Raw genomic sequence first — 26,744 nt, forward strand, 5'->3', positions numbered from 1 at the left:
CGTCTACGTAATACGTCACAATTTCATTGCCAAATTGCGAATGTAAACAAACGCATGTAATAAACGTATAACATACACTCACCGTTTTCGTTGACAGAAGTCGTTTGGCGGAAGTCCGGTTGCGTGTCCTGAGCTCTGCGACAACGTTCACTCCTCTGCTCCCTTCACGTCGTTCACGTCGAGTTCGGGTCAAACACTCGCGCGATAACACACTAAATCACCAATCACTCGGGGAGGGGAGGTCCTTTCCTTCTCGTCTGCGCGAATGTCACCACCGAACAACAGCAACAGGAGAGACCAAGACGGGCAACGCACTCGCGAATTACAGTTTATCGAACAACGGCACAGATACGTGACCGATGTACGTACACGTGTCGTAACGAACGAACGACGGACGCTGCCGTGGAATTGACGCCGCAACACACACTCTGCCAACACGCGCGACCGATGCAGACGCGACTCGCAGCTGCCGATTTTCAATGACGCGTAAAGTGAACGCGACGCGGGACCGTCCAACTGACACGGTGGTTCGCGCGATTCTGCCGCTCACGACGCGGCCGCGATCAGCGCGCGTCGACCCTGTGGCGCGCGCAACTTCGCGCCGATGTCGGTACTCGAGCCGGCGAATCAGCGCCCCCCTCCTCCCGCCGCGACCCACTCTTCTCTTCGTTCCGTCTTCTCTCGGCGGTTACCTTCAGATAAGACGCCCCGTGTGATATATATTTTGTACCTACGTCTCCGAGGATGTATTACAATTGGAAAAGGTATGATAATGTATTCCGATCACAATATCAATTACGGCGATTATCTGATTTCGCGTCCTTTCGATATTCACGATGCCTCCCATCGCGTATTTGTGTCACACGCGTTGTAACATTGCGAGTGACCGCGACTGACGACTAAATTCTCGCAATTCCGAGGCAGAATGTTGCGGTCCGATTCCGACAGTCCGAGTTTACGTTGTAATTAAATATGACTCGCAAATCTTTCGATTTTTAGTTTCTGTTAAACACTTGCACATCGAGTATGAAGTATCGAGAATGCGAATGCCATGTAATTTTTATCACTAATTATTAACGCACTATAATTATTAAGACAACATTCATTAATAATTTTTCATTCTTAAATGCGTAAATTGAGTAACGCGTAGTCCGAATACATGAGCGAGAATCACGACAGATTTCACCCAACTCTCGCGAAGGTCAAAACGATACTAATAACGAGACGAGAAGCTATGTCAAAAACCACTTTGGAGTGGGGGGAAGGGATTCTCGGAAGCGAGTCCGGTCGTGTTTTGTTTACGATACGCGGTAGCGCGAGTACAGCCACCTAATCTATTTAGACGCACGTCGACGTAATATAATATTACATCGAGCACGAGCATTTCTACGGAAATTGAAACAAGCGTAGTTTCGAGAAATATATAATATAAAGAGCAGAGAGAGAGAGAGCGATATATTATATTTACTGCGTTTCTCAATCAGATTTATGTTCCTGCGATCAAAAATTATATTTGGTTATTAAAGTTATTAAAGTTATTATTGTATCACATATATGCTTGAGAAACAAAGGACTTTATTTTCTTACTATAAATATACAAATTAATATACAAATATATTTGATAAAATTTGACACATACTTTTATAAAATTCTCTATAATATGTACATATAGAATATATGTTAATAATTAGTAATAAAAATTACTATACGTGGTATATTAAATATAACATTACATTTATTATGAAATCTATAGAATAACGCGTGTCTGAATATTCAAATTTGTCTCTAAATATTCGCGCATTATGTGTATTATTGTTGATTATTCAAGAAATAAATAATATTTTTATTAATAACAATAATATATTAATAAATAAGAATTAATAAAGAAATAATGTAATAACAAAATTAATAAAAAATCTTTTAAATAATAATTTTATTCTACTTTGAGATAAAGTTATGACTTCTTGAATAACTAAACAGTCATGAATGTAGGAATATTTAGAGACGAAACACGTGCGCCAAATATGCCCCGACGCATGCAAATTCACGCGTTAAGGTATTTCTAACCCCCGTGTGTATACAAACTCGGAATCCCGGAATCGGACCACAGTGTTCTAACGGAATTGCAAGTTGAGGGGTTTAATAATGTATAGCGCGCGCGGTCACGTCGGGATGCTCGTGGTGCAAATTCAATCGCGAGCATCGTGAGACGATTTTAGGTTTTTCAGAATAAATATTGCGTACAAGTGAACATACAGTATAGTGTCGGGCTGTGCCGAAGAAAAGTATCGAATATCGATCATCATGTTACAATAAATACGGCATATCGCGTGGCATAAACCAAGGCATAAACATATGGCATTGTGAATTCATGTGACTATAGTTCTAATTAGTGTTAATAAAAATTATCAAGAAGTTAAATATCGCTTATGAATAACTATATCGGAACAATTGAGAAAAATATTACGCAAGTGAGTATTGAATTATGCGTAAATATAGTATATCGCTTTATTAATAAAAATGCGCGATAATTTCGTCAAGTAAATTCCACGCGACCGTAACTCTAAATATTGTTAAATAATAATTGGTAAATAATATTAAATAATATTAATATTGTTAAATACAAAATAAATAACTTTTCCAAGTTGATACAGCAAATTAATACAGAGATAATCTTATAAATTTATAAATTAAAATCCTCAGACAGATTGTGATTAATTATTAATACGTATATATTTTTCCTCAAAATTTGTCTATTTTTAAAATGTATCGTCAAAAGATGTCAAACAAATTTTATACATTATTCCAAACATGTTTTTGTATTTAATAAATATTATTGTACAATTATTAGTTGTTATATTCAATAGTATCGTATAAAGCTTACTCGAATTTCTGACTATGTTAATTTTAAATTTGACAGAGAAGTATAAATGTTGGCTTTAATTACGACGAGTAAAAATTTGCTTAATATACGCGCATGCGTAGGTGTATTATTTGAATATTTGTTTATGAGATGCAAAGCGCAAATGTTTTTGCAGTACTTTTAATGATGCGCGATCGGACAAAATTAAATCCGGAGGATATGCATCAAGAATATCGAATGTAATACATATAATCTGGCGTGCAAAATATTAAATTTAAATATACTTTTCAATATTTTTAATACACATATTTTTTCTTGGTGAAATGTGTTGAAGAGAGATTAAAACTCGAAACTCGTAACTAACTATACAATATTAATATTCACAATTTTAATAACAGTAATATATAATAAATATTTACAAAATATAATCTCTAATAATAAATGTACATATATTGCAATCTACATATTGCAATAGAACACATGTTTAATACGTAATATGAAGAAATATATGTGAAAAGAGAGAGGAACAATTTATGTAGCTTTACACAATTTCACTGTTCGCCGAAAAAGCTCTTATCATCGCGGCTGATATCAGCGACGAAGTGCACGCGTGCTATCAATCAAACTTCGTATTCAGACAAAAAAAATATTGCATCTGCGCTCGGCGCAAGTCAATAAACTCTTTTATCATCAATCAAAGCTCGCTTGTACAAAAGCTATCGGATCGGCCTTACCCAGTTATGCAGTTTGCGCGTTCGAGCGCGCACGATCTCCTAGGCTTTTATCACGACGGTGTCGATAAGCGTCCATCTCTCAGCGAGTCGATTCTTTTTTTTCGCTTCGAATTTGAATGCCTCGTGTTTTAGCGTCCCTTTAATTACCGCTTGTACGCGATTCCGTATATCCGTGCCAATTGTCAGGTTTTATATGATTACCGATCGCGCCGTCTCATTCGCATTCGTATAGGCATTCGTTTACGATTATTGTTACCGAAATCGCATAGATTGCGCGGCAAATGTGTGTGCATGCACGCCGATATATTGTTTTCGGTAATGTCCGCGCGCGCATAATCATATTCGCGGTGTCACGGAAAACCGCGGTGCGCGCGGACGTATGGTCCGTAAATGAAATTGGCCTGACCAGGATACCTACGTCAAAATCGATATACGCACCACCGTGGAGCCTCATTGTGTTACGCGCATACATACACCTGTATACATATATACTTGATGTGAATCATGAATGCCTCTTGCTTTTCTACACACGCGTTTTCGGGATGGACGCATCGCAGATGCTATATAATCAAAGAAAATATTAACAGGCCTTTGACAGAGAGATGTTTGACAGCTTGGAAATTGACGTCTCTAACACAAAAAATAATAATTGTATTCTAAATATCTCTGAAAATATCGCTCCCAATTAATTCCTTTAACACGTTTACATAATTTAACTCTTTAATAGGATTATAATATAACTCCATATTGTAGTAAATTTGTATATTTATTTATATACACTTTATTAATTAAATCAGCATACACATTATAATAATTAACAATATGAATTAATAATTGATACATTATCTTTTATTGATATTATGCGAGTATGAGGGTTATCGAACTCTATTTTGATACAATATACTCTCGCTTTCTGTCAGTAAAATTATCTAAAGAATATATAATAACGATTATATATCCAATTAAAAAAATATATCTAGACACAAATTGAATTTATTTTAAATATGTCTGTTTAAAGAAGGCATTCATGCGATACTAATGTAATACGTACACACGAAGCGAGGGCAATTATAACAGGTACATGATGTACAGTGTTGGCGTACGGTTTATAAATTACCTCGTAAAAGTGGGAAGCGCGCGGTCCGGGATTATTTTTGCACAGGCCGCGATTCCGCACTCCGATAGTAATCGACGCGACTTGAATTTTTTATTTCGAGTTTCGAATTCACCCAACGGCCCCGTGTTGCAACGTCGAGGAAGGGGGAAGAAGGGAGAGAGGTAGAAACGGCCTCTCTCTGCGGGGAACGGGACGATACATTAATTAACTCGACGAACGCGGTGAATTGCAAAATAATTCCGCTTTTTATTATTACGCGGCACGAACTACGGGTATAAAATCGTTTACCCTTTCCGGTCATCACAATTGCAAAATGCCATCGGTTAACGAAGTCTCGTCTACCATCCGAGGCAATATACGATGCCGAATGAAAATGTATATCGCGAATTAACTTAAAACTGGCCGACGTAATTTTGTCAAAACAACCGCAATAATACGCCTAATGTTAGTCGCGAAATAACAGAAAAAGTCGACTTGTCCGGCCAATTTCACGGTACGATTTTTTTGCGCCGGTATTTTCATCCGGCAGTCGCTTGATATATTAATGATCATATAATTAAAAAATGCTTTTAAGACCGTATTAAATAAAAGATCCGCTTATTCGTTACATTTTATCCTAGTTTGCTGAGTCTATGCGAGAAAATAAATAAGGAGAGAAGATGTTGCGATAATATTATAATAAACTTTAAACGTATGGAAAATTTTTTTTCTCGCAAAAATACAGAAATTTGCGAGGAAACTTTTCCATTTTCTATATTATATTCGGAACGAAGGCCTCGAGCTTTTTGAAACGCACTAGGAACTCCAAAACTCTTCGGAAGAGAGGCAGAACTCTATATCATTATAGCTTACATCGAAATTCTAAAAATAGTACAGGTAGCTTTGCGAAAGTTCTCCCTTGTTGTTCGTCTGTTGTTTCGAAGAATGCGTCTTAGGAAGCACCTGTTATTTCGCGATTGATTATTATGTACCGTAAACATTCCTATACACTTACACACTGTTAGCGTCTCTGTTATCCTTATTGTTAGCGGAGTAATTTAATATACCGGAATACGCTTCGAGGCGGATTGCTGCGCGCGTATTGCGGCGCATTATAATTCCGTAAGCTGCTACCTGAACGAGCATCATTCTCGTTGATATCACTTTCTGCTCGGATGTGTTGTAGCCACCGGCGCGGTGGCTTACGCTACAAAGTCTGACGTGCGCCTCATTCCATAATTCATATCGCGGATGTCATGCAATGATAAAGTGATATTGTGTTGCAAATTTATATGACACTCGCCCGCCATTGGCCGACGCGTTTAGGTAATGAGATTCACTAAGAGAGGATGTGCAGGAGGTACAATTGACGCGTGGGCGGCGGCGACGTTCCCGTGATAAATACGGGTCTAGAAACTTGGCCGACGATAAATCCATGCAACTCTTCGCGCGCGACACGTGTATTTCATTTCCAATTAATGCCTCCCGATCGTGGCGAAATATTGCTAGTATAATTGAATATCCTGTATAACGAGACATATTGCGTACGACATAAAATACCGTCTAATAATTTCGCTCTTGTTTTTTCCCGATATATCCTAGTCCTTTAATAATACACAATTATTATAATTCTGGGACACGAGTGATATATTTGTAACAATAACAGGGGATTGCGAGATATATACATATATATATATATAATTTATTAATCAGATAAAATTGATGGCGGTACTAAGGTGTTGCCGGCTAAAGAAATGAATTATTTATCATATTTTTCTGCGCATTCCAGTGTGTTTCTTTTTTTTTCGCCCTCCTGCCATTTCGCTCTGATGCTATACAAGCGTGAATCACGAACAAGTCACAATATGCAGGTTTCACGGCAGCGCGGTAAAATCGTGCGTAACGTCTGCGTAATTTATGCCGCAATATGTACGTGCGCGCACGCATAACGTTACCATATGGGGTTATATGGAAAATAAATATAGCACGGGAGAGAACTCTTGCCTATTCATCGTGTCGCGCACGCATGTCCTGGAAGGCATCTATTTCGAATTCAGTAATTATTATATTTATTAATGCTCGCTCGCATCCAATGTTAATATGCAGACTACGAAATATTATTTTATTCATTCCCTTGATCCGATAAATATTAAACCGCTTTCCGGCTACAATCTGTATATTATATATTACTAGTTGATACTCATTACTAAATACAATACTAACAATTTTTATATCGTAAACTTGGAATATTCTTCCGATGAGCGATTTTTCTTACACGCAATTTACACCAAAACTTACACCAAAATTACAATTTATATCCGAATTAAATAATAATTGTATAAATAAATAATGTTAGCGTATAAATAATAAATTAAATAATTATAATTAATTTGCGTACAAATATATTAAATCATATTAAATAATTATATAATATATTAAATCTCTAATATATTATATATTAATATATAATATATTGAATCATATTAAATAATTATAATATATGCGCGTTATATATTTAATAAAATTTTTGTTAATCTCGAATTAAAAAAATTAATTAAATGAATAAATAAATTTAATAAAAACAAAGTACATTTTTTATTTTGCAAATTTCATATTTAAATTGTTATTCACAGATTGCGATTTACAAGGTTAATTAAGTTAAATTAAATCGTGCTCAAATAATAGCGTACTCGGATAATCCGATTTCAACTTAGTTCGCTTCGACAAGATCTGGTTGGACGGAAACAAGCGGTTCCTTTGATTCTGGTCAGCGGAATTTTGGTACGCGCGTCGTTCATCGTATATCGATTACACGGATTCGACTGTGCGCAGGTCAGTTCACGTAAGTTCTGCTTTCCCTAATTATACTTGTTGCACTTGGGGGTCAGATGCACACGGTTCTGGTTTTGGCGTCTTGCCAAACCCTTGACAAATGACGCCGTAATACGGCATACGTCATCCCTCTCTAATTCCACGTGGAATCTACCGGAATTGCCGCATCGATTTCTTCGTCACAAAAGTTTTCATCGCAAACTCGGTTCTAAGTCCATCGAAAAAAATATATACGTGCAGCATATTTAACTATATTTATAAACTACATATTTTTGTTGATTTAAGCATAGCTTACCGAAGCAGTTATAGAGAAAACAAAATATAGAAATAAATTATGTAATATTGTGATTGCGTTTTGCTTTTCAAAAATTTGTCAAATTTTATTAATCTATGAACTAATTATACGTTGCTTAATCGAATAACAAATCGAACGCATCGAGTTATGCGTCATTAGCATTCGAAATATATGACGCATAGCGATACATAAATAAGTAACGCGTTTAATTAAAAGCTAAATTAACGATCGACCTAGTGGTCTCGCGTGACAATGCGAATTAGAATAGGGTTGCGAAGTTTACGCGTGAGCATGCTCGTACTGACGTTTAAGCGTCATTAAGCTCCAACTCGAAGCTCCGTAATTAACGATCCTTAAACACAACAGTGGAAGCTACCATTACACAAATCGCGGTTACGCACAAACGCTAATTAAGAAAGGTTTACATTTATAATTGATCCTTTGCAACGTGGTAAATTGTTTTTAATAGATGCACATAGGCACATGTCACAGATGTCTTTCATAAAAACTGAAGATAATGAAAAGCGATTTGAAACGAACTTGATGATAAAAAATATTTGAAGAACGATTTGAAACGAGTTTAATAATAAAAAGTATTTAATTATCAAACGATGATTGAATATATCTCATGCAAAATGTCATCTCGTCGAATATAAGAAAAACGTTCTCCGACAACTCTCGGAAATTCGCGAGATTTAATCAAGCATGTCAAGTTTCGGTCATTCGATATGTCTCCTATTATTAACCGCTGCCACGTTCCCATACGCTATATTCGCTAGGTATATAATACTCAATACTCTGGAAATTCACGTCGACAATTGATTCGCGAACACATATATACCTCGCGTCGCGAGCACGCATTCGAGGAATGGGATAGATCTGTTTACCCGCGTATCAACGATACCTATTATAGTCGATCCTTATTTGCATGGTCAATAACGGACAAACGTGAGGAAATCTACTGTCATCCCTTTTCCCCGCTATTGGGAATCGGAGAGGATTTGCGTTATATTCGATGCCAAGGGGACCATCTCTCGTTGTAGCGAGGGGGCTCGTTCCAGGTACACCGATAAATCAGAGGCACTGACGACACGAATGTGTATTGCCGTTCCAGTTCGCAATAGTACGCGAATCTACCTTCCAAGGGGGAGAGAGAGAGAGAAACAGAGAGAGATAGAAAACGATCCGATACAAAATTTCGCGGCATGCAATTCCGTTAACAGTGGAATGCAATTCTCGCGGCTTTCATTTCCTCCTTCGTATGATGGTCCGCGTGAAACGCGATAACACGGTCAAGAGCCTCGGTAAATTGAGTTTGAGTTAACAATTATGGCGGCCGCGCCAATATGAGCGCAATTACGCGTATTGTGCTACGATAAATATTTGTTCTAGAATGACAGAAGACGCGATTAATGTATGTCTTCTAATCTAATGAAATATATATAAAATTATAATGGAAATAAATTGCAAATAGAATGTACTATTACAATACCATTATTACTATAATAGTGTTAATGCTATTTAAATTCGATTTGTGATAAAACAATTTATTGCTATAATTGAATGTTTGTTATTTTAATATAAAAAATAAACGTAATATATTTTCTCTCGAATTTTATTTCTTTTTCTTTTATTAACATTGTTTCAGAATGTTAATTATGTACGCGCGCGCGCACGAACACAGGGAATTTAAAATTTCCTAAGTAATTCGAATGCGAATATTTATCTCGCAGGAACAAGCATCTTAATCGTTGTAATTAGATTAACCACACTGCTATCTGAACTTAATTACACTGCAATTAAATCAGCTTTTACTACTGTGTCCTATTTTTGAGATAACTTTTGCATTGTTGCTTTTAAAAATATTGAGATAAATATAACGTCGCGTAAAATATCAATTGTCTGAAAATAAATTTCTCTGTAATAGATATATATGGAAGTACATTCAGCATTAGATTTAAAAGTAAAAGAAGCTTCAGGCTTACAAGATATTTTGCGCTATTTGACAGAAAATAATTAAATGATTTATTTTGTTACATATCTTATCAATATTTACGCCTAAAAGTTATATACATTGAATATATTATTATTTGAATTATATTTGTAACAATTTTGTTTTACTTTCCTCGTTCATATGTTACGGCATGGCTTTACAAGAAATTTAAATGTACCGCTACATACAAGTTTTGAGCGGCATAATTTTAATAAGACATTATTCACTCTGCAATTTATGTGTATTAAAATTTAATGTGACATAAGCGAGTTATAAGTCGCCGTATATATGGCATTTAGTATGTAGGTTTCTAGAGCACTTAAAATAATTGCATAATTTGCCGTTATTTTGAAAAGTATTTGTATCTCTTACCTTACAATTAATATATTGATCATCCACTAATTGCGTATTTATTTAGCTCTCTATCTCCTGGGAATAACTTGGACCCATCGTGTATTACAATCATGAATCTTCGCAAGATATGCGACAAAGGATTCTCGTATTTTGTGATCATCCGCCGTATTTCATTGTTTCTTATCGTGACATACTAACTATGAAATACGTCACCCGAGAGAACTACGCTTATTCTGTCTCTTCGGAGAGGATTATATAGCTATGCAAGGACGTTAATTATGTTTGTACCAACAAAGCATAATTCATTGTGCAAAGACTCAATTCATTATTTTGTTAAACACAAGTTTTCATGTTGCTATAGATATTCTAAAAGATTTATTATAACGATTGAAATAATAATAAATAATTCTTAATTCTCTTAAAGAAAGTATATGTGAGTGATAGATTGTAAATAAAAGTATCGCAAATATAATATATAACTATTGTAGATTATTAAAATATAAAACTATTTAAAAGTGGAAAATAGGTTTCTAATGAAATTGAAATTTTCTACATCTTTTACATTATATAAAAGTGAATAGGAAAGTGATTAATCTATCAAGATCTTCAATTAATCTTCGACGTGAAGCAGTGGGGCAACAAGTTATGTCAAGTGTATATCCAACAGTTTAATTATGAATTTCAATCGAGCGTGAGAAGATAATTATGACGAGACAAAAAAATAGCTTGTATCCGAGCTCAACATCTGCGTAATTATAATCCTCTGAAACAATCAATACGGTAATTAGATCGCGAACAAACAGGCGAATATCAGTCAAGTAGATTATATTACATTATAATACAAACAAAAATTATTATATTATTATTAATAATAACGGAGGTATAAATTTTAAAAATATGACAGGTTAATATTCCCAGATTTAAATAAATTTATGTAAAATAATAATGTGCGCTTTATTATGTTTAAATTTGCACAATTAAAACGTTCTATATTTTCCTTTTTTTCCAACATATTCGCCTTATTTTCTGTAACATGTATTTTTTATGAATAATGTCACTGAAAATATATTTTATAAAATATAGTGAAATTTTGTTTAATTCAGTCGTTTCACTAAATTCAACTAAACGGGAATTTTCATTTCTCTCAAATTGGATAACTTTTATATCAGAGATGAAATGGTTTATATGTTCCTAATTAGTTCTGCTTTTCTCTCCATTATTTCACCTAAATATATTTCGCGTTATATTTAGAAACCCATTCGGTTAATTGTATATTACAGCATTCCGGTGACGTAATTTTAGAAAATTGATAAGAGGAGCGTATTTCCTTCAAATTTCAATTTTATTCACAATTATATCACAATTGAATCGGTTATTGTTAACGGGACGAAATTGAATGGTTATTGTTAACGGGATGAAAATATTTAAAGAATTTTTAAAGATTATATATTTTATTAGAAAATTTTTCCTAGAAAAGTTTTTAGAGTTTTAAAATTTGTGAAATCGTTTTCTTCAACATTGATCGATTCAGTTGTATCTCGTTACAAAATTGACTTGAATTATCAGGAAGAATTAATAAGTTACGACAGATGATAATTATATGTAATATGAATAGAATTGCAGAACTACAGGAGCAACTGGACGAATTTTATACTTGGAACGAAGAACGAGTTTATTTATATGTGGAAGCGATACTTCTTCGCGTTGTTGCACAGGGGGTTGTCTGCGCGACCGGCAGAATGTTGCATCACGCGAGGGACAGAAGAGAAACATATCGGGCGGGTCGGAACTGCTGCTAATCGCCGCCGAAATCTCGAATTAATGGCACGAAAGCCGCGCGCGGAATTCGGGATTGGTGGTGCGCAACGCCTAACCCGGCAAAAACGTTCCTCGTGTCTCGTCTGCCGCTCGCATACACACCGAAACGATAAATGCAAGTGCGCTCTGGTGCATGTGCCTCGATACGTTTTATGCAAATATCGCAGCTGCGTCGACTATATGGAGTTATCGGTGAATTCACGCATGTCACTGTCACAGTGGCGTCGAAGGTGCAAAGTTTGTGAGAGTCACTGTTCTAAACGCGTAAGTAGACATGCATTTTATAAAACAAGAACTGTTTTAACGCTTGTTAAAGTATAAAAATATTAGCACTCATTAAAAAAAATCTACCGCATAAAAGTATCGTTAGATTAAAAAATGAAAAATGACCTATGTAAGAAAAAGAGGGAGAAAGAAAGAGTTGAAGAATCAAATATTATTTAGCAAGACTATAGAGTTATGATGTTACAATTTCACAGAAAGACTTTATGAGACGTTAATGTATCTTGCATTAAAGATATTGCACGTATACTTGTATTATATAAATGAATATATAACATTCAGTAATGTTTAAAGAGCTAAGAATGAACGTATTTTTAACATAGATGAAAGTGTGGGAAAATATATAATTGGCATGCAATTTTGTAAGTCTATATCATATATAATAATTATGTGCATAATTTTATTCAAATATAAATTTTCATTGTCTGATTTAGAGTCACACACAAAGGCGAACAAAGATCTGAGTTACCTGAGTTATCTCTCTTTCCGAATATGTAATATAAATAAAAGAAGCTCAGTACTTTAATTAAAGCGGGAGGAATGAAATTTTTAAGCAAGCGAGGATCCAGCAGATTAATAATTCAGAGGATTAAGATTCACGCGTTATTTCCCTTCTCTCGAAAAGTAAGATATTACAGCTATTAATCCTCGCGAATTTCGGTCGCGCTAGTTGCACTAGAGGCTCTTGTTTTCCGGCTGTTCTTCTTAAGAAAAGTTTTCTGGAGAGAATTTTACGAAATTCTAAATTACGAAGAAAGTTTCACTCGTCGGCGTTCTTTGCGTTTTTTTTTCAATTTTTCGCGGTTTTCTTAATTATTCCTATAGCGTCACTACAAACATGACAAAATTTGATTTTATTATTATTTATTAGTATTTAAATATATTCAAATGATTATAAATGACTATCTAAAGAAAGAAGACGATGGGAGAGGAAATCATAACTTTACGATTGAATAATTGTACATAAAAATTAGATAAAGTTATTTAAATATATCAATAGTCGGTTAATATTTTTAAATAATAATATCTAATATCATCTCACAGCTTATATAAAAAGATCATTATTTTATATACTGAATATATCTATTTAATAATAGATATATGCAGTCATTAAAATATATAGCTCAATATTGCATACAACTTTTTAAAATAGAATAATATTATTTAAATAGAATTGAGTCATGGATTTTAATAACTGCAAAATCTTATATATATATATATATATATATATATATATATATATATATATATATATATATATATTGTTGTCAACATCATTGAAATAAGTTTCAGCGCGGCTAAATATAGTAAATATTAAAATAATTTTACATAATTCAAATTATGTATAAACAAATTTAATTACGTTTTGTAATACAAATGCAAAGTCGTGTTAGAATTAAAAAGAAAATAAAAATTGAATAATCCACTATAAAAGTATAATAATATGCGGATAAAAATAAAGCATGTTCAACGTTAACTTGAATTTTACTTGCGCATTTGGAAATTATACGGTTTGATAAAGAAATATTGACAACAAGTCAATGATCATAATTCATTAAGCCTAAAAGTTTCCTATTTTCCACCAATAGAAACATGGTGGAGGAAGCAGACGGAGCGCCATCCCCATCTATTGATCGGTCACTGGCTCCGCTCAACATGGCACTAGGGGTGGCGTTCGTGCTCAGCTTGATCCTCGTCATCGGCCACCTCCAGGAAGGACCAGGATCTCTCGCCAAGACCTTCACATTTCCCGAGTATCAATACAAGGAAACCACCAAGAATGTAAGTCGGTCATACAATTCGTCGGATTTATCTTTGACGAGTGGTACGTGCTTGAACGCTGATACAGGTTATGGCGAGCAACCCTCATTCGAGGGGGTGGCGCTTTTACGACAGCGGGGACGGCAGCGTTGACGCTAATCCGACTTCGACTTTTAAACGGCGTATATATATATATATATATATATATATATATATATATATATATATATATATATATATATAAAAACCTCAAGTCATTCTTATATGTATAAACACTAATTATAAAATATCTTTATTTTAATGCTTGCGTAAATCAAAGATCCGTGCGATTCGATGAAAAAAATCGAAATTTATAAAAAAATAACAAATTATTAAAAAATATTTTTTGTTTGAGAAGAAAAAAAATATTAGTGAAAAAGTTCGGAATCATTATTAAGACTATACTCGTATCAGAGATGATTGCCGCTTATAATCAAGAAAATAGGATCAAATTGAGATAGCAATTTAATAAAGGAACCGCGATCGATTTGCCATTAACTCAAGAATATTCGACTAAAGGTCAAAGTGTACACGAACATGCTCGAAAATAACGTGCGAATATTTGTGTTCGAAAGTTTTGACTCAAATTCATTGCGATTCGTGTAGCGACAAGAAAGAATTCTCTTTCATCGAACTTGTTCGGCGAAAAGTAGATCGCGAAAATTAAATTTAGATCGTAACAAGACGCGATGGTGAGTTTCTTTGCGATCAGAGAAGTACGAAGAAGTATATATAACGCGATTATGTGTCGTAGAGAGGTACAGAGGGGTGTTACATTTAAAAATTAAAAATAATCCATGTTTGCGATATTCCCGCGACGTTCCCAATAAAAAAACACGAAAATCGTATTAAAGTATTATGAGGGATTTTACAGATGATCTTTCATCCGAAGTTTCAGATGTGAAGTTTATCAGAACCATATCTTTACGACATATACGTATCTTTCTGGCATTAGACAAGATAAGAGAAAGCTACGTACAGCTTCCCGAAATGATGCTCGGCAAATATTCTTTCAAAGATCTATCGCGTACGCGATAATGCTTATATTCACGCGGTGAAAGACAGACTACAGAGCTATTTGCGAAGAAAATTAGAGGCGTGTATATATCGTGCTGGAAGTCACATTGATTTTAATTGGGGTTAATCTTTCGACATGCGCGAATCAATTGTTGCATTCCACTTTATCCCGGGCGGAATATATGCAAGCGTTTGTTTTATTAATACCGCATATAAATTGTAACAGAATAATTTTCTCCAGATTATTATTACAATAAATATTCATATCCCGGGACATATTTGATCGCGACAACTGTTTAGAGATATTTTATGACAAAATAATTAATAATTCATATGTAGCAAAAATAAAGTGAAATATTTGAAAACGCATCCAGTTTATTGTCATTAAATAACGACAAAATTAATATTTAAGAAATAATATCAAATCGATGTATTGTAATTATGATTGATAAATATATACTGTCGTAGGAGCTTCTCTTTAGACAATTTGAGCAGGCTTGCGAGGAGAGCGGAGCCTGCAAAATGCAGTCGCAGCACAGGAGCGGTGATGTTGCGAAAACACGATGCATCCGGGAATGCGTGTCGCCGTCTTGTTACAAGGAGATTTATTTATTCGATCAAGTACGTATATACGCGGAATACCAATTCCATTAATTGCGTTCGGTTGCTATATATCGCTATGCGCCGTATATATCTATTAGTACGTATCCGATATACTATTCTATCCGATGTACTATTTCCTTCAGTATACGCAGACGATGTAATATGCGACGTAATATACGAACGATAAATAATTTTCAGTTGGAGGAAGGTGAAATTGACGTGAGATTAAATTCCTTCAAAGGTTGCTTCATGCAGCGAAACGGTCGACCGCGAAAGTAAGAAGAAGAAACTCATGAAAAGAGAGACGCAGGTAGAAAAAAACTTTTAATCTGAAAATGAACGATTAACGCGGAGAACTGTCGATATACCGTTTAATCCCTCCGGAATTAATTATATATCATGCAACAAAGAAAAAGAGAAAGAGAGAGCAACGTGTCTTCTGTGCGGCGATTATATTATAATTGTGTAACAGTAATGCTTCTCTCTTGTTTAGAGAACTTGCTATCTCGAAAGGATTAAATCGATGTTGTAACGTGATTGCTGCATGATGTGCATGCTTGGATATTTGGAAAAGCACAAGAAATGAATTTAAATGCATATCATGCATCGAAAATAGCAAACATGCATAACATGAAGTTTTGCACCAGAAGAAGGAGAGAAGTGTACATCGAAGAATTAGATTATTATTCAAGTACAATCTTTTTCTACTTTTTATACATACGTGTTACTTATGACATTATCGTAAAGTTGATAATGATACTGCACAATATAATTGAATAAACTGTTGGCTGCACCAATATAGCACGATTCCAGTTACTATCTTTATATATGTTACGTCTATTGAAATATTCTTGAAATAATGTATACTCAATTCTTATATACGATAATGCAATTTTGTATAAGGGAGATATAAAGAAAATTGCACAGCATATTTTAAAATCTTGTATATTCTCTACATATATTCTACATATATACTATTACATGTTATATTATTAAAATACAGAAACTCTTAAAATATAGAACCTTCCATTCTTAATTCGAAAAATATGAAAATTTTAATTTTATTCTATATTTGACATTATTCTCTCAAAATATAGGATATAGTTATAAAACCTTTAAAAAAATAAAATGTAACGATTTTAAGATAGGAAATTCACAAAATCTCTTATAAAATATGTGTAAACTCTTTATAACTTCTTCTTTATAAATTAATTGTACTGTGATATAATTGTTATTGTTCATTGGAACTGTGACAGCTAAAACAAAAATATAAAATGTAAGAACAAAAAATATATAAAAGTGACAAAATATTGATAATTCTTGTAATATGTAGTTTACTTTAGAAGTTTTAAAACCCTCTTACCGCACATTGAAGACTCTGATGAGCGTCTTTGAATCCTTTGTTATATAACATCACAGAATATTCCTTAAGATGATCCAAAACATGATCAAAAGGTGTTTTACACAGCGATCTAGGATTCCACAATACATCGTTGCAAGTTGCTTTGCGATAATGAAGCCATGTAGTAACGAATTCGACAAACTGACACGATGCATATTGCATCCTTGTGACATTAAGAATGAGATTATAATTACTCATTACGTTACAAATATGAGGTAGTAGCGGTTTATTAGTAGTTACTTTAGTTTTACAGAAATGTAATAAAACCACTAAACTTTGATATGTCGTGTCTCGTTGCGGCTCATGTTTCTATAAAAAGATAATAATTAATTATGATATAAACTCTTATCGTTGTTTCCTATTTGATTTTAATACATTCATTAATACACTTTATTATAAAAAAAATTGTAATGTAATAATGTGAAGGATATTTTCGAATATTTCTTTTTATTCTTATAATTTTAAATATACTGACCATTGCATGAATGATATGGAAAAGTTCATAGAGATAAATAACCATATTTATATCATTATCAGAAATTTTTTGCAAAACGATAGCCGATTTATCAATATTTTGTTTTAAAAGTTCGCATATAAATAGCATTTCATATATTGTGCAATTTGACGATTTTCTCGCATATGATAGGAGATCAACTAAACTTTTTATGTGAACCTTGAGTGGCTGTTCGCACTGATAAATAAATATATTTTAAAGTATTAAAGAATTTTGTTTAGATTTACATATGTAATTCAAATAATTATTATGTATACCTCTATCGATGATTTTTCTTGGCAATGTATAATAAACGTGAGCAATTTTATAGTAATCATGGACAATTCCGATCTTTCTTCTGAAAATCCATAATTGTACAATTCTTTTAATAACATAGCTTTTTGTATGTATATTTGAAGCACTGCAATCGAAATTTTGAACAAATATTATTTTGAAATATATTTTCGTGGTAAATATATATATTTATATGCTTTTATTGCTGTTATTATTGATAATTATTTATTTTTACAAATATTTGTTTTTACCTTTAAATGACTTGTGCGATATAGCGGAAACCAACAAAACATGTGCTTGCGTTATAACTAAAGTCATAAATTTTGAATTTGTATTCTTCTTTAATATAATATCAACAATATTATGAGCGCTGCGCATTATAACATCAATCGGTATTATGTATGATTGAGTAATATTGGCTAATTCCAAAGCTGCCTCTATATGCGCAACTGCAAATATAAATTGATAAAATATTAATTGCGATATCTAAAATAGTCATAATATTAATTCTCTTCAAATAACAAAATAAATATATTTTTAAGTTCAATATTGCCTTATGAAATATATCTTTTTTAATATCTAATATTTATATATTGAGAAGTTTATGGAATTGTTTTGACAAACCAGTATCTGAATGATATGATGAAAGTATGTTGGGTAGCACATGCCACACAGTTTCCGCAATTTGTTCTACAATATGTTTATCTTTTTTATCAATTTGAATTAGATGACGGAGTCCTTTCATAGCTACATTAACAACATGTTTGGGATAACCATTTCGTATCACAACCTATTCGCAAACATTGAAGATTGAAAGTCTCTTATATATATAAAAAAAGTTTTTTAATAAAACCAGTAAAAATATATGATTTAACTAAAATATAATCCTTCAAATTTTTTATTCTATATTAATATATAGTCAAAAAAGCAATATAATCGAGGATATTAATTTCCTGTTCTTTCTCTGATATTGTAGGAAATAAATCTTGCGCTCACCAATAAATGGCGAACCACTATGTCACAATTGAATGATAATAATGGCATGATATCACCATCAGATTCTATCAACCATAAATTTAAAACTTCACTCAATAAACTCTGCGAAATGTTTGGGCATTTAAGACAATAATGTAAAAGATCGATGTGATGGGTATAAAACTTGCTGATCTCTAATTTTTGCAGGATATTTGCTAATTTAATAACTGCATTTTCATAATTACATATCGAATTAAGGGTCTGGTGAGACATAGCTGTCACCTGCAAAATCGAGCGCGATTAATATTTAGCAAATGATCCAAAAGATAAATATACTTACAGCAAATAGGAACCATAAAGGTTTTAAAACCGAAACTGAGGCTTGCTTAAATATTGAAAAATGCATGATTCTGACAATTAATGATTCCAAAGATATTATGTCGTTTCTAAAAGCAATAATGTACAATATTTGTGAGTAAAGTATAAATAACAATTTATAATATATAAAATAAAGTCTCGTACTTTCCAGTGCCTAGAAAATGGTAATATAATAAAATCAGCAAGGCCGTTCCATCATTTCTACGATACGATGCTACAGCATCGTTCCATTGCTCTTTCGTCAAATCTTTCGATATTAAATCAAGAAAATCTTTGCGTAAACTATATGCAAACTCATTCTTGTCTTTGATTGAAAATCCTTTTTTACTAAGAATACTCAAGATCTGCGATAGTAATACGCAAATGTTTCTTTGCAAATTTTTCCTACAATGTAAAACATTGCTTCCTGCATATTTATTGCACAATAATTCATATATATATATATATATATATACACACACATAAAATTCAATTTTCACAATAATATACAACACATACAACAGATCTCATAGTATTACATTGTATCTCTTCTATAGAATTGCAGAATTTGATAAGTACAGTTTTATATTAAAATGTTATATAAAAATGCAAAAATAAAATATTTTTCCTTATGTATATTTTTCAATTAGAAAATTTTCAATAATATGATGCACAAGAGAAAATATAAAAGCGCGTAAAATGTAACTTACAAAGGAATTTAAAGAATCTAATTAATTTTTTAAATTAAATATATTTATAATTGCATTTAATTTATGCTCATATTCACAATTGCGTTTCCCTGTAAATTTTTAGTCTTATCAATCATGCAACATTAAAAACTGACGCAACTTACGGAAGCTCAAGAGTCAAAAGCAAGAAGTATTTCAGATAACCATTAGCAACCAAATGATTCGACAGATTATCATGATGACAGTTTTCTAATTGATACAGATTGTTTAAACAGAAGATAAAGTTCTTGTGAAACTCGTTTGAATCTACGCGAGACAAGTCTGTATCCTGCCGAAAAAAAAATATAATAGTATAAATCAAGTAGTACAATTCAAGATAATGATACTCATATGACTCATTTCTGATATATGTATCAATAAAAAGCATCACTTTTAATATATACGTACTTTGACATATGGTATAATTATATTCATTATAGTATCATAAATAAAAATTAACAAATTATTCTTCTTTTGGGCAATATCAGACTTTTGATTTTTTTGTTCAAAACAAAGCCTGCCAAGCAAAGAGGTTTGTAGTACAAAATAGATTGAATATTAATGTTAAGAAAAAAATAACTTTATATGAATATCTTTTCTTTACCGAGAACCACCGGCACAAGTACTGCATAATAAGACAGTACCGCCTAAGATCGTGTTATCATCGTCACCGTACTTGACAATTTCTATCATTGATTTTAATGCATCGCAAGAGACGTCAATCATTACTTCTACATCGTCGACTTCATCGATAATTACTTGTTGCAGAACAACACTTAATATCGTGATGATTATAAATTTTATTTTATCATTGCGCGAATTTTGGATATCCATGTGCTTTATGAAAAATATAATCTGTTGTGGAATGCAGACAGTGTCGAAATCTATAGCTAATTTTAATGATCTAAAAAAGTTGAATATGATTAATAACCCTCCCTAAACACAATGCTATGCGTAACGTCAATTACGCGTGATGTTGCTATTATTTGGGTAAAAGATTATGTAATAATTAATCAAAATTATTGATGTTTGCATTAATAATATAGATATAATTGTACGCAATATAAATAATAAATAAATAATCAAATATATATAGAATATATATGTAATAAATTTTGCTTTATGTATGTTTATACATTTTTGTAACGAAAAATATACCTAACAAGTATATTACAGACGCCTTGCACAATCTGCTCAAGCAATATCGTGTCTTTAAGTGGTGTGTACACACAGTAACTAATTCTTAACATTGATGTTATAGCACTCATGGCCGTGTGATTTTTGTAGAACTCTTTATAAACACTCATAATATCAAGACACTCGAGAAGGATTCTGCATACAAAAATAGAATCACCATAAACATTTTTTATTTGTAATTTACATGATGATGTAAGAAAATAAATTTAACATACAAATAAACGTTGAGATTATAATATAAAAAAAACAGATGTATACATACTTTACGAAATTTTCATCTGAAGAATAAATCGTTTGCATTGTATCACACATAGTAGAGATTATATCACATTTAACGAGTTCCTCTATAAGGGCTTCTTTCTTTGATTCGATTGTTTCTTGCAAGTACTTTAACATTTGCTCCGCAACCCATATCTATTTCCATGGCAGCAAAGGATAATAAAATTATAATTACAAAACTATGATAATTACAAATAAGATATCAAAATTGTTCGCATTTATATAAAACTCTGTCCTATTTGTTTTGTGTGATGATTTTGCATACATACATATTTCTCTTTATTTATTTTTAATTATATATTTATTTTAATTATTTTAATTACGTACTTATGAATCTTTACGCAATCTGATTGATATAAAAATAGTGTTCGACGTAAATGTGAAACATGAGAATCAAGTTAATTTGCAATATAAAGATGAATATTATTACAATACCTGTGCACTTTTCGTTCCCGACATTAACTTGGTCTTCATTTGCGGTAATAGGATGTGTAAGTTAAACAATGATTCCATTATATTCAATTAATTATTCGTTATACAAGCGACGAAATAGATAATTGCAAGTGAGATAAGCTAGACGACAAGAATGCAATGAAGTTGCATCAATTTTTATTGTACTCGACGAATATTCATCACGTATATCCCTAGACATGTAAATTTAAATGTTTAATTTACAGACATAATGTTTATATATTTTTATATATTTTATATATTTCATATTTATACTTATGCATAAATTGCATCAATTATAGAATTATACCGAAACCAATGATTTTTATTATTCAGCTTGTATATGAATGAATGAGTTGTCTGGCTCAATGAGCTTTATAAGATACTAGAATGAATCTGTACTATCCTATAGAAAATCAGGACCAGAATTAGAGACAAATGTATTTTTAGAGAGACTTGTGTCTGTCTTTATGCTATCTAAATAAAACATTTCTAAAAACATTTCTAATTAATAAATATTTAGCAATATAAAAGCGATACAAAGAAATTCTAATCACTAAAACTAATCACTAAAATTCTAATCACTAAAATTAATTGAAACGATTATGAATTATTTTTCTTTCGATTCATAAAAATACATATAAAATCAATATCTTTGATGCTATAATAATATCATCTAAGCAGCAAATTTCTGACAAGATAGCAATCCACCCATCATATAAGCATATTCTTTTCTATGAGAGAGAGAATTAGATCATGTAAAATAAATATCATTAATAAGAATTATACATAGATTTATATACAAAAATTTTCGCTTCTTATATTTATTCTATATTTTATATAGTTGATAATAAAGACATGTATTGTAAAGTTATTGATATGCCACAAAGAAATTTATCGATTATCAATATATTACATGTAATAATCTGCATTTATTATAAATTGTATATAAAATCTACAAAGATTTTAAATGCTTTTTTAACGCATCGCTTTTTAAAATATATTTTTTTTAATTTAGACATATCTAAAAAAATATAAGAATTATAACAATATGACAAAGCTTATCAAAATCCAAAATCTTATACTAATTTTTATGGATACTTTCTTAGAAATTTTCTAGTGAAAGAAGATCAAATTCAATATAATGTGAATTTTTGAATCAAAAGAAGCAAGATATCAAATCAATATATTTAATTGACGCTTGTAGATATAAAATTTAAGAAATAAAATAATTCACTTTGTCTAATGAATGTTCATGGTTATTGTGTTTTATTTCAAACGTGTTATAAATTATCATACAAATACAATAGCATAATATATTATAAATGTTAAACAATCCTGAGTAATTACTCTACATAAGAGAAAATCGAAGTTTTTAATATTCATCTTAATATCAAGCGAATCACTGGAACGAATCGCAATAATATATAATATAGAATACAATAGTAATATATATATATATAAACAATTCATATATATATAATATAGGGAAGAAGGGAAGAGAGGAATTATTTTCTATTTATATTTTCTTAATCCATAATAAAACATCATAAACTATACAATATTAACATCAAATGATTACAATCTGAAAACATTTACATAATGAGAAAATGCGATAATACACAGTGCAATGCCATAACGCCGTATTATGTGCAAAATCTATACATAACAAGAGTGAGAAACAAGAAACGATCTCTTTGTGTGTGTGTGTGTATGTGTTCTCGAATAACAAACTAAAAAATCTTTCCCCTTTCTTTTATATTGTTTCAACTGAGATGTATTTGAGAAATATCTTTTCCTTAATAATCAGAATTGCATAACATAAACTACTTACGTCTCAAAAGATAACAAATTCAACGGGATCTCTTCTGGAAACAGGCGTACAATAAATAGAGTCAAATTTAACCAGTATAAAATCGAATATTTTTGTTTAACTTGGCAAACATATTCAACAAATTACTTTCAGAATTACGAGAATGTAATAATATTCAATATTTAAACATTTAAATATTAATACTCTTAGCATTTAATCTTCTTTGATAATAAGTGCAAAGTAGGATTAATTTGACGTTATTGAATGTGCTTGATCAATTTTGCAAATTTCACGAAAATCGGGAGAACCTGATAAATTTACTCTTAATCTTACACAGTTTTACATGATGATTTTCTACGCTATATTATAATAGGCTATTACAATGATTGTATACATGATTCGTAATACACGTTTTTTTTTTCTCGTAATTCATACGTTTATTTTTAGCACCAAAGGGTATATATGTGGAAAGTTTCGCGCGTAAAGCGTTTTGCGATAAATAATGCCCCAAAATATGCATTTTAAAGTCGATATTCGTGAAAAGTCAATCGTAGCAAAAGGACTACTCGCAACCTACGGTAAAAAAAACCCTTTATCAAAATCTAAATGCATATCAAAGAACAGCCGCTCGCAAAACGGCGCGGCGTGAGTAAACACGTTTAGCAAAATTTTTTTCTCGGGAAAAATTCTGTCAAAAACGACCTATCGCGATCGATAGGTCCGTGATGAACTCTCAGCGTTACGCCTTTTCATATTGTGAAAGGGAAAGAGGGGGAATAGAATCTACCCTCTCCTAATAATCGGAACTCGTTTCGGCTATTGAATCATGTTTACCTGATAAACATGTTCAATATTAACACGACGAGCACGACCGGCATTTCGACTTTGGTCCATCAAAAATCTTTTGAGCTTTACATGATTCTATGGCAGTGGTGGAACTACGATTCACACGCTTCGTGGATCCATAGATATGGTTTTGTCCAAATGGTCTTTCGCGTGGAACGATTTTAAAGATATTATTTTTATTGGTCCATGAATTGAGTGATATCAAAATACTCACTCTTGCAATTTCAGAGCCAAGAAGCGCATACCGCACGAAATTTTCTTCTTTTTTAATATTATAAATAGTAGCGATACATTTTATTGTTCGGGTTGCTTCAATTTTGTTTCCTCTAGATATATCAAGAATAATCATTTAGATTATTTCTGTATGTGCAATATTCGGGAAAAGTCAATCGTTTTTAATTTTGTTACTTTCAAAGTATACAAAAAACGAAGAAATCAGAATTAAAGCTCGAAACGCTTTTTTCTCTCGGCAACCATGCCTACGGCGGGTAGAGGAGGGTGAAGTGGATGATGGTAACTCGGTGTGGGTGTCGGAGGCAGGCTGCGACAACTTCTGCTGGACCACCTCATTGCTGGAGACCTCATCAACTCTATAACATATACATATATGACAACGATTTGCGCTATATATTATTCATAATTATAATGATCTTTCAAGCATATAAAGCGTATGTAAACACAAAAATTAATAAGTGTCGCACACGAACTAGCAGACAAAATGCGATTCGTACAAAATGTAAAGATGCCATAAACGCAAAAGCAAAGAGCGAACAAAACGATACGATTAAGGTAACGAAGCAACAAAAAATGCAAAACGGACCTGCAACGGAGAGAGCTGCGGGTTCCGGGGTGAGGCGGGATGTGTTACGAGCGTCGGCACGGAGGGTGTATGCCTCCGGTTGGTGTTGTTGCTTTTCATTCTGTTTACTCTCCTGCCAGGAGCCACTGCCGACTCGCATCTCTGTTGTTGTGCCACCTTGCATTCCAAATAATTGCCGAGATATTGTTATAGTTTATGCATATTGTCGTATATCGTCGTTGTATGTATCCGTGTCTTTCGCATAGACAATATCGAGTATCATATTGTTACGAAAATATAGTGAGAAACATTAAAACTGCGAGTTCTCAATCGCTACAAAATATATCGTGTAATACTTTTGTGTCTAATGTTTTTGATTATTTCTGGAATCGTGTGTAAAGGATTTATTATAATTCTTACTAATACCTTCTTCAGATTTACTAGATCTTTTCTGAACTTAATTTAGACGTCTGCGTTTTTCCCAAATATATATACATATATATATACATATATAATTTTGAAAAAAATATATGTATGTATATGTATATATATTTCTCTTCCCGAATGTTAAGATTGTAAAAAAATTTCAAATTATTAATTAAATTCGCTGTTTAACTTGATCATTCAAATAATTATGTTATAACTAGACCAATGTACATTACAATATTTTTAGTTGAAGATGCGTTAATAATTAAATTTGTAATTGAAAGAAGCAATTAATTACCTATTTTAATCATTAAGATCGTTAAACTTCGTAAAAATTATGGTATGCAAACATGACAATTTTCACATCAACATATAACTTGCACATCACCTGTATATCTTTAGCATGTTATATATACGATACATAGCTAATTATTATTTTTATATAATAAAGTAGACATTTATAGCATATAGCGTTACCATGGTAAGACAAGATTATATCGCAGATTATTGCACATAGACATAGTTTGTGTTAGCAAATAACCAGTGTTAGATAAGCATAGCATAATCGTATATAATTCATACTAGTTAATTAGTATAGGCACATTTTTGACGTCAGTATAAATTATAAATGACGAATTAAGGTTAATTAATCGCTAATTTTGTCTATCTTTCTCTCAAAGAAATTAGTACAATAAATAACAATATTGTCGCAATAAATTTAAATTTATATATAAATACATGCCATATACGAATAAGCTTTCAAATTAACAATCTAAGTTACAAATTAACAATTATCGCATTTTTTGATAAATATTGCACAGCTATATATTTATGTTACTAAGGAGGAGATACATTCGCAGTCTTTACGTTAGTTAATAAGATCCTAATTATGTTAATATCTTAAAAGCGCGGTTAATTTGCATAAAGCACATGTTAATCTCATATTTTGCCTCCGCAAGCTAGTAACAATCGAACGTGGAAAAAGCCTTGTTTGATTC

General features: G+C 32.1%; 4 protein-coding genes across 11 annotated transcripts in view; 1 reads left to right on the top strand and 3 right to left on the bottom strand.

Annotated features, from left to right (window-relative positions):
- LOC145976969 (RNA binding protein fox-1 homolog 2) overlaps positions 1-1,182 on the bottom strand; it is a 252,944-nt gene extending 251,762 nt beyond the window's left edge. For both annotated transcript variants that reach the window (XM_083108556.1, XM_083108554.1), the window contains exon 1: positions 83-1,182. The gene's annotated coding sequence lies outside the window, so the exon portion shown is untranslated. The remainder of the gene's footprint in view (positions 1-82) is intronic.
- LOC145976972 (uncharacterized) lies at positions 674-17,522 on the top strand. Of its 4 annotated transcripts, XM_083108558.1 has the most exons (5): positions 674-764; positions 13,857-14,049; positions 15,553-15,705; positions 15,886-15,997; positions 16,183-17,522. In XM_083108558.1, exons 1-4 carry the CDS (start codon positions 745-747, stop codon positions 15,964-15,966), a joined length of 447 nt encoding a protein of 148 aa, XP_082964684.1. In that variant the 5' UTR covers positions 674-744; the 3' UTR covers positions 15,967-15,997; positions 16,183-17,522. The 4 variants fall into 4 exon arrangements, with proteins under 4 accessions (XP_082964684.1, XP_082964683.1, XP_082964685.1 ...); XM_083108557.1 differs by having other exon boundaries at positions 15,886-17,511; XM_083108559.1 differs by lacking the exon at positions 674-764 and adding an exon at positions 11,901-12,249 and having other exon boundaries at positions 15,886-17,512.
- LOC145976646 (uncharacterized) lies at positions 16,926-22,456 on the bottom strand. The gene is given in 15 exon segments (XM_083107876.1): positions 16,926-16,943; positions 17,051-17,398; positions 17,565-17,780; positions 17,861-18,003; positions 18,128-18,325; positions 18,501-18,666; positions 18,873-19,133; positions 19,192-19,369; positions 19,371-19,613; positions 20,062-20,225; positions 20,345-20,366; positions 20,541-20,840; positions 21,095-21,268; positions 21,396-21,547; positions 21,848-22,456. Coding segments are annotated over 15 exon segments (2,661 nt in total). The 5' UTR covers positions 21,926-22,456.
- A 660-nt stretch (positions 22,457-23,116) lies between these two features.
- Positions 23,117-26,744, bottom strand: part of Osp (myosin phosphatase Rho interacting protein outspread) — a 164,107-nt gene continuing 160,479 nt past the window's right edge. Inside the window, exons 16-17 of one of the 4 annotated variants that reach the window (XM_083107643.1) lie at positions 25,342-25,497; positions 23,117-25,111 (exon numbers count right to left, since the gene is read on the bottom strand). In XM_083107643.1, the coding sequence (XP_082963769.1) occupies positions 24,963-25,111; positions 25,342-25,497 (305 nt within the window). In that variant the 3' untranslated portion in view covers positions 23,117-24,962. The remainder of the gene's footprint in view (positions 25,112-25,341; positions 25,498-26,744) is intronic. The other 3 variants (XM_083107645.1, XM_083107644.1, XM_083107646.1) reach the window with 3 other exon arrangements.

The sequence above is a fragment of the Camponotus vicinus genome, unplaced genomic scaffold, assembly GCF_025532165.1.
Source record: "Camponotus vicinus isolate PSW18456_S1 unplaced genomic scaffold, iyCamVici1.0 SCAF_9, whole genome shotgun sequence".
Classification (NCBI taxonomy): domain Eukaryota; kingdom Metazoa; phylum Arthropoda; class Insecta; order Hymenoptera; family Formicidae; genus Camponotus; species Camponotus vicinus.